We start from the raw sequence: 13248 nt of genomic DNA on the forward strand, positions 1-13248 counted from the left end.
ACCTGGAAGCTCTCCAAACCCTGCTTTGGGTTTTGTATGGAGGCTTCATTACACAGGCATGATTGATGAAACCACTGGCCACTGGTTATTGATTCAACCTCCAGCCCTTCTCTTCTCCCAGGAGGTCAGAAGGTGGGACTGAAAGTTCCAACACTCTAATCACATGGTAGGTTTTCCCACCCAGTCACCTCATTAATATAACAAAAGACACCTTTATTGCTCTCATTACAGGAAATTCCAAGGGCTTTAGGGGCTCTGTGTCAAAAATAAGGATGAAGATCAATATATTTTTTTATTATAAATCACAATACCACAGCCTCTATTAAGATGACAATATTCCTGTCCTCAGAGAGTTTACAGAGTAACGGAAAGTTTGAAGAATAAGTACATCAATTACTACAATGCAAAAATAGATGATAGATAGATAGATAGATAGATAGATGACAGATAGACAGATAGATAGATATGCAGAGGGAAATGTTTGAGACAGACAGATGTTTGAGGAGGGCCAAATTGTAAGTGAAGTCACAGAACTCAGGAAGTGAAAAGCAGTTTTTAGTGAGCCGCCTGAGGAGTTTAACATAAAGGTAAACCCTGCCCCAGAAATTGGTAAAGTACACCTTCAGGCTAAGAATGGCTCTTACATTTTTTAATGGTGGACAGAAAATCAAGAGTAATGATATTTCATGATCCCTTACAATTATGTAAAATTTAAATTTCCCTGTCCATAAATAAAGTTTTATTGGAACACAGCCATGTTCATTCATTTAGGTAGCAGCTATAGCTTATTTCTGCCACAGTGACAGAGTTGAGTGGTTGTGACCAAAACCTTATGGCACAGAAAGCCAAAAATATTTACTACCTGGCCGTTTGCAGAAAAAGTTTGCTGACCTCTGGACTGCCCATTTAGGAAGATGCAAGAAAACTCTCCAGCCAACGAGGTAAGGATTGGTGAGACTTTGCTTACCTAGTTTCAAAAACAGAGTGATGAAGGGTGTGTGGCGTTTCAGCAGAAATGCAAGAAGGAAAGATGTCTGTGGAGGGCCGAATTGTAAGTGAGGTCACAGACTTTTGGAGTGAGGAGTGTGTTCAGTGAGCTGCGTGTGGATCTACTTGGCTAAAGTGACGGGTGTGCTCATGAGAGAAGCTGGAAGGGCAGGCTGGGTCCCTTCCATGAATTTCTCAAAGGCTGAAGCAATGTATATCTTCTTAGCTTGCTAAACAATGGGAATATTTAAAGATTTTTTAGGGGGAGGGGGAGACCCCATTATGATGAAACCATAACTCTGTTTTAGCTTAGTCTCATACAATATGTAGCATAGAGTGGAAGACAGACCAATTAAGAGAGCTTCTATGCTGTTAGCTTTCAGTGTCTGTTTTAAACCTTAAAATAAGGGAATAATGTTCCAAGGTGGAATTTCAGGCATTTGGTAAAAGGAGAATCTTTGTCTACGTCTTTCCTGTACACCCACTCTGCTACTGCCACCAGCTATACCGTTCTTACCTTGATTCTCCACAGTGATTTAAACCATCTGTTGTATGTTTCTGGGGTGCACAACCAGGCTGATGTGCACCCACTTACTAGAGGCTGCAGAGGTACCAGGCAAGTACCAGGGTTTGCTATGACTTTTGCTATGACTTCAGCTCTGGGAGAAGCTAGGGGATTATTCTAACCTAGAGCCATCAAGTTGCCCCAACCAAAGGGAGAGATAGCTATTGAATAGCCCTGGGAATCTTTAATCCTAGTCTTGGGTCCAGTCCTGAGCTGACACAGGAGTATCATTGATTTCCGATGAGTAAATCAGAATTGTGGGAAGAGTGGTTGCATCATCCTACCTTCCTGGAACTCTGGAGTTCAGGACAGGGCTTTCCCATGTTACTACATGTCTGTAAAGCGCCCCGTTTTTTGGAGTTTCACAGTGCTGGGCACGAACTTGGTGTTCTGTGTGGCTCTTTGGGTCATATCAGAGGGTTATGGCACATCTCATAGTTGTCTCTGCATCAAGAAGAAAGGAAAGGAATTTTCATTGACTTTAAGACCTAAGAATCAGACTTAATACCTCCTTAATTTTACCCAATTACCCAGCCTAATTGTTCTGGCTCAAAGATCAGGTTATCATAAATCCTTGGAAGGTAAATTCATCTGGATTAATCCAGAAGTTGGAGAATTTGCTTACCTAGTTTCAAAAACAGATAAGAGGGAATTTTCTCTCTTTGATGGCTTCAAAGGGTGCAACGTTTTCCCCCTGCAGAACTACAAAGCTGGTTCTTTGTGCCACGATGAACACTGTCACTAAACTCCTGCAAGGAGCTGTGTGGCATAAATAGTATGATATTTTTTGAGAATATAGTCAGAGCAACAAGTGTGACGTCCATGGAACAGTTCTAGATAGATTTCCCTATCTGCCTCAGTACAATTGTGAGTCAAGTAACAGGGATACTTGGTTTAAGAAAAAGGCAATGTTTAATTCAGGGACTCTGGCTGGATTTAAATCCTCAGCCTCAGGAAGAAATCTTTACCACCTGCTCAGCCCCTTCCCTCTGATAAGCATAAGAGTGACTCCAGTTTATTCATCTGCTTTTCTCATTTAATTAAATAGTCGTGATTCCTGACCTGAGGCCCTCCCCCCACACTTCCCCCAGTATTGCTTTCTCGGCTCTCTTATATTTTCTTGCTCCTGCTTTCAGAATTAATAGCAAACCTGGTCTCTAGGCTGTTCTCAACGTCTCAAGTGTGAATCTTCCCTGTCAAGATCTTCACAAGGAAAATGAGTCACAGCATCGCCTGGGTGATGAGGTCATGATACCACAGTCCCTGCTTTGAAAATGTATTTGTACTTTTCTACTGTAAAGAGATTTTGACAGGGGAAGATGAAATTGGGGTGACAGCTCTGAAGCCTCTTCTTTTAGACACTGGTAACTAGCTCAGCCTTGGCAGGCACTGGCAGTGACAAAGCCATGCTCTGGATTCTCCCAGCCTGCACTCCACTTTTCACCCTGCCTGGGAGCCTGGAGAAAATGCCTGCAGAGAGTAGACCAGCCCTGTCTTCCTAGGGTCATCTTACCTCATGTGCAACCTGAGTTCAAATCCTGGCTCTGCTACTTACTAGCTGTGTGATTTAGTTATTTAATGTCCCTGTGCCTAAGCCCCTTCACCTGTAAAATAATAGTACCCATTGCATAGCTTCGTTAGAATTAAATTTAATAAATCTATTAGTGTGTGTATATATATAAAGCATATAATAAAGTGCTTAGAAGAGTAGTTGGCACATAGTACTATATAATTTTTCAATTTATTATTAGAATTACTTTCTGCAAGGATCTGAGGGTACTTTATAGTACATTTAAAGAGGTTTTTTTTAGGAGAGGGTTTATTATTTTTATGAAATATGCATAGTCCTGAAAAATTCCTCCATAAGCTATCAGAGATAGAAAACCATAAAATATTTATCAAATAATGCACCCAATCCCTAGTGTCCAGAAAGCAGCAATTTTCACTTCACTTGTATGGTCTTCCTCTAGGCAATTATTTGTTGAGTTCTTAAATACCAGGCATTTTACAAATACTATTTTCTTTCATCCTCAAGAAATTCTGCACAGTAAGTATTAGTATCCCAGTATGAGGGATGAAGAAGCCGAATTCTAAAGAAATTAAGTAATTTATGCCAGGTCACACATTTGAGCCATGGCTGAACCAGAATTTGAACTCAAATTGTTTGAGTCAAAAGTTATGCCAAGCCATGTAATCAATGAATGTCAGTGCCTGATGACTTGGAGAGAATTTGATGCCAAAAACAGAGGGAGAGGCAAGAAAAGAAGAATGACAAGAATAACAACATTAGCAAATTTAGACTCAGGTATGATTTACAGATTTTTCTAGGGTTTTGTGTATTTGCCCTTCAACTACCAACAGCTTGGGGATCGAAATCCAATTAAAATGGAAATAAGTCTATTTTTCTTGAAACTGTATGCCATTTACCTGACATCCTCACCTCTTCCCACCAAAAACATTCAATTGTTTTTTCCACGCATGGAAGAATAAAACAACATATCTTCTAGAATCAGAAAGAAAACATAACTGCTCTTTTTTTCTTTAGATTTCTCAGGCACTGTTCTAAATGTGCAATCAGTTACCTGGTGATTGATACAGACCATTAAGGCATCTGCCAACTATTGTTGACAGATAGCAATGTCTCTGCAAAATCATCCCACCTCATAGATATAAGCATATTGTACAAAGAAATATGCTTGCTGTGCCAGTGCAATTTCAAGAAAAATCACCTAGTTCCCCCTTTCAAACATATTCCTGCCCCTAATTCCTCCTATATAGAGATTCTGGAGCCACCTCTGTTATAAGATCAGAAATATAGACCAATTCTGTTCATTAAAAAGTACTTCAACTAGTCTCAGTACTGATATTAGGATTGCTACTTATTCAGTGACACTTGATTTTTCTTTTTCATTTTTCTGTTTCTGGGTGTTTAGTGTTGAATTCTTAGACTGAATTCTCTGTTAGGTTCCTTAAAATGTAGGGAGATTGGAGGCCTAAGTTTAAGACCTGTTCTAGCATTTGTGGGGCCTTCCATCAATCCGGGATTTGGTTTCTTCATTTTACAAAGGGGATAGCACACTTGCTCAGCCTACTTCATTGTAATTCCTCGAGGAACAGTTTTATGAGGTGGAAAGTACTTCATAACCTGGAATATAAAAATTCAAGTTACTGTCATTTCTTTTTAAAACAAATGGCGTCTCAAGTTCTCCATCTCCCATCAGCTAGGCTTCATGATGACATGCGCTCTGATGACATGTTATGTACCCTCCCCACATATTACGTCCACTGACACCCGGAGGGGCTTCACTAACTAGCCAATCGGGGTACACTGGGTAGAGCTGGAAATCCCAAATCTCGATGTCCCTCTTTCCTCAGGGCCACATGCTCCTAAGCTAATTCCCCACAAAGTGTCTGGCATCTGCATCCACAGCTTTTACCAATGATGAGTAAATAGGGGAGCTCTCAGAACCTGCAGGGCAGTTGTTTTCTTGAATGTGAAAGGGATATACACACATGGTGAGATAGAAATATGAAATAGTAGCTATATGAGATTTTTTTGTGTGGGATGAGGGGTGTCAGGTAAAAGGTATATATTTTGAGAATGAACAGACTTCTAGTCTAAGTGAATTTCCATCACCAAGTTGCTGGACCATGTAGAGGTTTAGACATGGCTAAGATTAGAGAGGATTGGTGTGTGTTAGGTGGTAGAAGAGTGGGATTTACCCTTGACAATGTAAACAGATCTGTGCCCTTCCCAAGGATAGCAAAGAACTAGATTGAGTATGTGGCATACTTTAGATGGTTTTTTGCTTATCCCTCTGAGGATAGATAGTACTGTAGAGTTAAGGAACTGGACTCTCCCCTCCCTGGACTCCTCTCCAGCAGTCACGGAGATGAATAAGTTCTCGTGGACTCAGTCGAATGGTAATGTAGAAATTACTCTGAGATGAGAGTGATGATGACAATGATTATGATGAGAAAATTAGCTGTCCCTCTTTGAGCACGTAAAATACGTCAGGGACTGTGCTAAGTACTTTATATACATTAACTCATATAATCCTCACAACAACCCAGTGAGATAGCCCTGTTATTCCCCCATCTTACAGATATGGAAACTGAAGTTATCTTGTCCAAGGTCAAGAGCTGGTAATAAAGTGGCAGAGCTGTGATTTGAACCTATACATATCTAACTCTACAGCCCATGTTCTTACCCACCAGGGAATATTTGCTTCCTACAATCTATTTTAAAAAGCACTAAACAAGGAGTGGGCTTGAGGGCAGGCCTGGTCTTTAGAAGCTGGATCACACTGAGCTCCTTTCTGTCTCCTAATTTACCTCGATTATAAAACAGGCACAGTGATGTGCTCCTCACATGGTTATGATGAGAACTGAACTGAGATACTAACTTATGTGTGGTATACTCATTATAAAAGTAAGAGGAGAGAGGGATATGGCTGCTGGAGAACAGTTTGACGAAGGCCCAGAGCATTAGTTTCCTGGAGAGAAGCACTGATACCCAGCCAGTTGGCTGTGTACTGCCCAATTACATGCTCTCTGATCACTAACATAGCATGGCACGTAGTTACTTAACAACAACTACAAATAAATATTTTTGGAGCATCAACCATGTGCCAGCACTGTTTAGCCACCAAGGCTTTGAGGATTGTACAAATCTGACAAGGTCCTGCTTCCAGAGAGTTTACAGTCCAAGGGAAGAGTCAATTAAAAATGAAATACAAATATATGTCAGGAGAATATAAGCACAAAGAAGGAAAAACAAGATAAACAGACCAACAGTGACAATATTTGGAGAAAGGCATATAGTAGAGTGGATGAGGAATGTCTCTCTCACTCACTTGTTCACTGAACAAAATTTATCAGGTACTGCTGACTTAGAATGTAATAAATTACATTTCATAATGAAAAAAGTTTCAGAAAAAAAATTCAGAAAAAAATAAATCAATAATCACTATTCAGTATAGCAGGAAGAAATAGCAATTTAATTAAATATTTATCTCATCATGTTTTATATTCCTGAACATCCAACCAGAGACATTTTGTGGCATCATACCTGAAAGGAAGGCAGTTTTTGGCAGAGTTACCTGGGCCTTCTCTTCCTGCTGGTTGGCTCTGAGCACCTTCTCCAGCAGCTTGGGGTGTGGTTTTTTCTCGGGAATGCTCAACTAGGTGGAATTCACCTGTGATGGCGGTACAATGGGCTGTCTGCTGGTTAGGCGGCTTTTCTATCTTTTCCCAGATGTACTGGCTGCCTGCTATTCTCTTGTCTTTCCCCAGTTGTTAGCAAAAGCCTCACAGTCCCTCTCATAGTCTGGTGTGTGAGTCCAGCCTCTTCAGCAGCCTGATAGGGAGTCCCTCTATCTTGTTCCCAGCTCAGTGGCCACTGTAGGCACCGAGACCTCTCCCAGAGCAAGGTTTAGTATCCCCTCACCTTGTCCACCTCTCCCTCCTTCCAGTGTGACATTTAAGAGGTAGTGAATGACTTGTTGAGGTAGTGAGCACTAGTAACCGTAGTGAACACTAGCAGAGGTAGTGAACTATAATCAGCAACTCTCATCAGGGGGTCTGCTTTTGCTGCTCAACCGTCGAGCCCCTTCCTTTCAGAGTTGACTCTCAGCAGGTATTTGCTTGGGCATCACTGACTTTGACCCTTTGTTCAGTTAGGTGACTTATATCTCTGTTTGCCATACCTAAAGCTTTTCTGAAAGAGTTTGGTCAAATTATTCTGTCTAGCATGAGTCCTGAGAGGTAGACCAGCATAAGTATGTGCCTCATCTCATAAGTATGTGCATCTTCCCAGCCCCCATCTGAGGAAGAGAGGCTTCCTTCCTTGAATATCTAAGGGACTAGTCATTTCCAGCCTACAACCTTAGGACGTGGGGCTCATTATACAGATCAACTCTAAACAGAGAGAGGGAAGGAGAGAGTCTCCAACAATCCTCTATGAATATTTTCACCTCTTTAACTTATGAAGAAGCAGAGATATATATTTGAAAAACAATTTGATTGCTATGATTCCAGACAATCCATGGAGAAAATGAATATGTCGGTTGTTATATCTTAGATTTATTTCCAAGTGCTTTTTAAATTATTATTATCAATGTCATTTTGTGCCTTCTCTCCTTGTCTGACTCCTGCACCTTTATTTCCATAATTGGCTTCTTTGTTCAACCTCACTGCATGAAGTCAGTTACTCAGGTGTTGGGGAAACATATACCTGTCTTAGACAGATGCTCTTGAAGTCCATCACTGGCAGCTGTGAATGAAATAGACAAAGTGTTTCATTTGCTGACTTTTGTCTGTTAGAAGGTGCCAATGATAATATGCTCTTTGCCTCATCTCCATCTTTGTGGGAGAGCTAGAGTTCTACATATACAAAATAAAATAAAAGACAAGTCTTTTGAATGGAAACTGAGTTCTCCACCAGTAGTACTTTATACTGGGTTGAATATGCCACTTCATATTCTCTAGGAAGTAGCTGGGCTGTACATGTTAAATAAATAATATATGAAAGTGAGCTGAAGACCCATATCTTGATCACCAGCTATTTTCTGAAAAGTTCATATTACTATTCCAGTTTCCAATGTGGGATATTTGGTTTTCTATAATAGTCAGCCAATCAATGAGCATTTCTTGCCCACTTATTAGGACTGTGGAGCTGCAGCGTTATGCTGCACACTTCATCTGAAGGGGAAAAGACAATCCCCTCACTACCACTGTGCCAGGATTTGCAAAGTCACTCTTGATGTCTCACATTCCTCTGGCGGATTACTCAGTTGTCATATGTCAGTGCTCCCACCTGCCCAGGAACTAAAAGAAGACTCTTCACTGGACTGAAAATCAGAGTTAAAAAAAATGGTGGCCATTGTTGGCAAATGCACAACAGTTTCATTATACCTACTTGCATCCTGCCCCCCATCCCCTCACACACATTGAGTGTTAAGGGACCCCTCTATCACAGCTGTGCCTATTCATCTTTTAAATGACACCTTCTTCCCTAGAACTGCCCAAAAACCTGAAGACACTTCCTCTTCAGAACTGGAGAAGGTTTGCCCATCCTCCTTTGGCTCCTCCATAAGGGGCAGTTCTCTGGATTTCTGATCTTTGACTAGATTCAAAGCAGATACAGAAACTCCACTGGGAGCTTCTTTAATACTTGGACATTTCTTCTAAAGTATATGCTATCAGCTGTGCTCAAAGCCAACTAAGCTGAAAAATAGAGTGAAATTTTCTTATGTAAATTTCACCTTACTAAATTATTAATAAAAAATAAAGTGAGTCATAAGTAGATATTTGTTAGATTCATACATATCCATCCACATTTTATTCTGGTTCTGATATCTCTGGCCTTTCAATTTTGCTTCTTGGAAATATCTTTTGCTCAATCAAATTGAAAATATTTTGGTTTACTAAAGATGTTCTTAGAAAGAAGAACTGGTGCACACCAATGATTTTTAAAAGCATTTAAAATTCAATCCTGTTTCAGAGGAAATTTGAATTATTATCATTGTAGTGTTTAGAGCTAGCAGACGTAGATACAGGGCCACATTTTTCTTTGCTTGGAAGGTTGAAGTATTCCTATGATAATTAGAAATAGTTAAATGAATTGAAGTGTCCCAGATGAATGGATGATGTTATTTTAAGTCCTGAAAGTTAGGTATTTATAGACTTTTTTGCCTAAAGCTCCTTTGGAACATAATAAATGCAAATTTTGGACATCTTAGACTGAATCCTAACTTGTTTACTCTCTCCTCCCCCAAGAGGAGAAGGAAACTATTAACCAGAGCCACAATGTTGGGTATGAAATAGTACTTCTTATATTTGGCTTTCTTATCTGTGATTCTTAAATGTTGATGAAAAGTATTGCCCTTTCACCTAATGGACTTTAAAATTTGACCAGATCCCAGCAACTTAGTAGAATGGTACCCTTCATCTTCTTCAAACCAATATTCATCCGAGGTTTTAGCCTTGGTTGAACAGTTAACATTTCCCATACTTGGTTTCCTTTAAGACTTCATAAATTACAGAGTTCCTGAACAAAGTAATCAGTAACAATTCTAAACTATAGCAATGAAGATGCCTGAAAAAAAAGTATGGCAACTAATAATGATCCTCTTCCTACACGTAAGGAACTGCATTGGCATGTCCACATTAGTTAATTCATGAATAGCAACAATTCCATGTAAAAATGAAAGAATTTTATCAGAGCTCAACACAAAGCTTATTTGTGGCAAAGCTGAGTTTAAAAAATAAATCTATTTTTATGAGACTATGAACTAACTCTTTTTAGCCATTAAGTACCAGGATCCCCTTTTTTCTGGACTTCCTCCATCTCTAACTGACATATTTAGACTACTGGCCTTGCTTTATAGACAGGTGTAATGTCAGATGCCTCCTTGAATTCCTGGGAAATTATTGATTGTTAAATACTATGAGCTTCTTTTTTTTTAAAGTGTATTTAAAAAAGAGTCCTGTGTGGATAGATACAGTCTCTATCTGCTCACTAGTGTGTCTGTGGTGCCAGCATAGGCACTCAGTATTGCTAAATAAATAGATGGATCAGGATGTTGACATGATGCTTTATGCACAATCGGCTACAAGAAAGACTAAGTTGCTCTAGGTCATGGATGCAATAAAATTGGACTTGGGGTTGGGTGGGAGGGGAGAAGATCTGAGTTCAAATACAAACGGGGCTGCTGACTGATTCACTCATGCTATCAAGTGAAACAAGTGACAACTTTCAGGGCACAGTTTTTCTTTTTTTTTTCTTTTTTTTTTTTTTGTTAGTTTCTGCTTTATAACAAAATGAATCAGTTATACATATACATATGTTCCCATATCCCCTCCCTCTTGCATCTCCCTCCCACCCTCCCTATCCCACCCCTCTAGGTGGTCACAAAGCACCGAGCTGATCTTCCTGAGGGCACAGTTTTTCCCTTTTAGAAGCTGAGAGGGTTGTCCTGAATGTAGTGAGTAACCTCCAGTTTCTCTGGGCTCACATGCTCTTTGTTTTAGGCAAGCTCTTCTATTTCCAGGTGGGAAAAGGTCTATGTAGCCTGACATCTTGGGGTTCCCCCCCAGCCAGTCTTGGGAAATGTTCTCTTTATTATCGTCACCTCTCTCAGCAAAATACACTCCCAGTGCAATTACCTCTAGCACGGTGAAAGGAATTTTACCAGAAAATAACCTGTAGTTCAAGCCGTATTTATGGAATTAATTACAGGTACAAAAGAAAGACACACACAAACACATCCAGAATTGTCTGGCCTAAGACGCAGTTTTAACTTAAAATATTCTTATTTCTGGATGCCTCTGTTCAATCACCTCATTTTAGGCTGGTTTCCTCCCTCCCTTCCCTTCCTTCCTTCCCACTCCCCTTCTCCCGTTCCTTCTCCTCTCTTCCCTTCTCTTCCCCTTCCCTCTTTGTCTCTGTCTTTTTCCCTCTGACTATCTGTACAATTTGTATTCGTTGTCTATTTCCAACCAATTTCTAAAATCCAATTCCCCTAAATCTCTAATAATATTAAGTGACCCAGCAATTCCTCCTGGAGAAGCTGCATGCCTGTGGGGTACTTTGACCACCTACTTGGGTATCCAGCTCTTGCAGGATTGTCTCACTTCTCTCCTAACTATGGTTTTTCACATTCTCTCCCTTCCTGCCCACACCTTTCTGTCTTGTGTCCCTCATACTCTTGGATTGTTCAAGTGAGCCTGATCCCACAATCTTGGCACCCAAGTCTAGTCTGAGCCTTTCTAAATAGTCATTTCAACACAGAGGCTGTGCACAGAAGCTTAAGTCCTGATCATGTGGAAAGTTACAGTGGCAGATGATCTGAGAAATTGAGAGAGAGCGAGCGAGAGAGAGAGAGATTGGAGATGGAGGTGTAAAGAACTTAGAGGGGCTCTTCCTTTATCCTTGTAAAGTATCTTCTTTATGTCATTCAGACTCTTGGCTTCCTTCTTTTTATGTTTGCTAGCGTTTTAAGTTTCATCTCCTTTTCTCTGTGTTCTTAAAGAGAAAAGGGTGATGTAGTTTTCTTGAGTCACCAGAGGGTTTTTTCTGTCCACTTGCCTACTCTGAAAGAATTGGTTTGTTTACCTTCACAAGGAGAAGTATTTGTATTAAAGACCCACTGCGCATCAAGGCCCAAGTGCAGATGTCCTATCATATAAGATGGTGCCTCATTCAGAAGATGCAAGATAGAGTAAAATAAATTAACAACATCTTGGCTGCATGCTCCATTCACAACTATTAATTTAACAGGGCTATGCTTCCATCTCTGAGCAGAGAGCTCCTGGCAGGGACAGCTGCTCCCGTGCTCCAGATCGTGTTATGTGCATCCCAGTAGGAGTCATCAAGAGCAGTAGGAGAGCGGGAAGGTGGTAGTGCATCCGAGCGCTGAGCAGTGTGGCAGCATGGCACTGGGAAGAGGAAGCAGAATGGGCCCTTCCAAAGTGCTTTCGTGCACTCCTTCATTTTTTGTATGGATACATGCACCATTAACTGAGGAAGAAGAGAAACTTGCCTTGAGTTTTACTGGAAATTTATTAATCCTGCTTTTACTCTCACATGCAGCTTATTTTCAAAAATACCTTTGTATACTCACTAGCATATTGATGGACCTAAGCAATACAGGCCCATATGCTCGTCCAAAGAATGTCAGACAGGTCTACATCATGATGAACAGGATCTGGGTCCCTCGGGCAGAGCTTGTATGACAGGTGGAAAGCATGCCTTGTGTTGGCCTGCTGTGATTTGCATCCTAAATTGGAGCAAAAGCCAAGGTCAGGCCAAGGTCGAGACTGGGGCCAAGCAGAGGACTTGGTACATGATAAGCATTCTTTAATTATTGGTCTTTTGCTGCATTGTTCACTGCTGTATTTCCCCATTGCTAAGACAGTGTTCTCAGAAGTTAACCAGACTTATTGTTGCAATATATACAAATGTTGAATTGCTGTGTTGTATACCTGAAACTAATATAATGGCTATATGGGGACTATAAGTAACCACACTGGGGCACCATAGTGGGCAACGGAGCTATATAGAATTCTGAGTACTTTCCTAGACATTTCTTTTTATGACTATACCTTCTATTCCTACCCTGTGATTTAATTTCCATGTGGAAAAAAGTTATTTGCAGCCTATGTTACGTTGTAACATGATCAAATGGTAAAACATTTGTATTCTAGTCTCTTGCCTTCAGTACTGGGATGGCTCTGTTGCTGATAATATAAAACTAATTTTAAGTTTAAATTGCTTTGGGAATAAGAAATTGTGATTTAGTGAATATATGCCACTCTTTCAAAAGCGGAAGCAGTGTTTTCCACTCTTTTTTTAAAACTCAGGAATAATGGCTATTTTCTGAATTCAAATTTTGAAGGTCTGGTATGTTCATTACTGTTGTTGGACCACACACAGAGGAAAGTAGACGTCATTTTGTGACCAGCATTCTGAGTTGTCACATCCTGAACAAACCCCTCAAAGCCCTGGAACTCATCTGCATTTTGCAGAAGACCCTGATGGAACTTTCTGTTTAAACCTGAGCCATATTCTTTGCCCTGAGCCTACCGGTTTCCTGATGAGACCTGAAATCCTGGGGAAACAAATAGGCTTTTCCACAATATTTTTTTAAATCATAAGTTTTTCACAGAGACCCTCTCAGAAACCCTGAAAAACC

At 40.3% G+C, this 13248-nt stretch overlaps 1 protein-coding gene across 2 annotated transcripts in view; it reads left to right on the plus strand.

The window, feature by feature from the left end:
- Positions 1-13248, plus strand: part of GAP43 (growth associated protein 43) — a 93325-nt gene that overhangs the window by 37700 nt on the left and 42377 nt on the right. The window contains exon 4 of one of the 2 annotated variants that reach the window (XM_081234281.1): positions 877-941. The exons of the other annotated variant lie outside the window; for it this stretch is intronic. Within the exon in view, the coding sequence (XP_081090407.1) occupies positions 915-941 (27 nt within the window). The 5' untranslated portion in view covers positions 877-914. The remainder of the gene's footprint in view (positions 1-876; positions 942-13248) is intronic. 2 annotated transcript variants of the gene reach the window in all.

The sequence above is a fragment of the Mesoplodon bidens genome (assembly GCF_964165515.1).
Source record: "Mesoplodon bidens genome assembly, chromosome: 5".
NCBI classification, from domain to species: Eukaryota; Metazoa; Chordata; class Mammalia; order Artiodactyla; family Ziphiidae; genus Mesoplodon; species Mesoplodon bidens.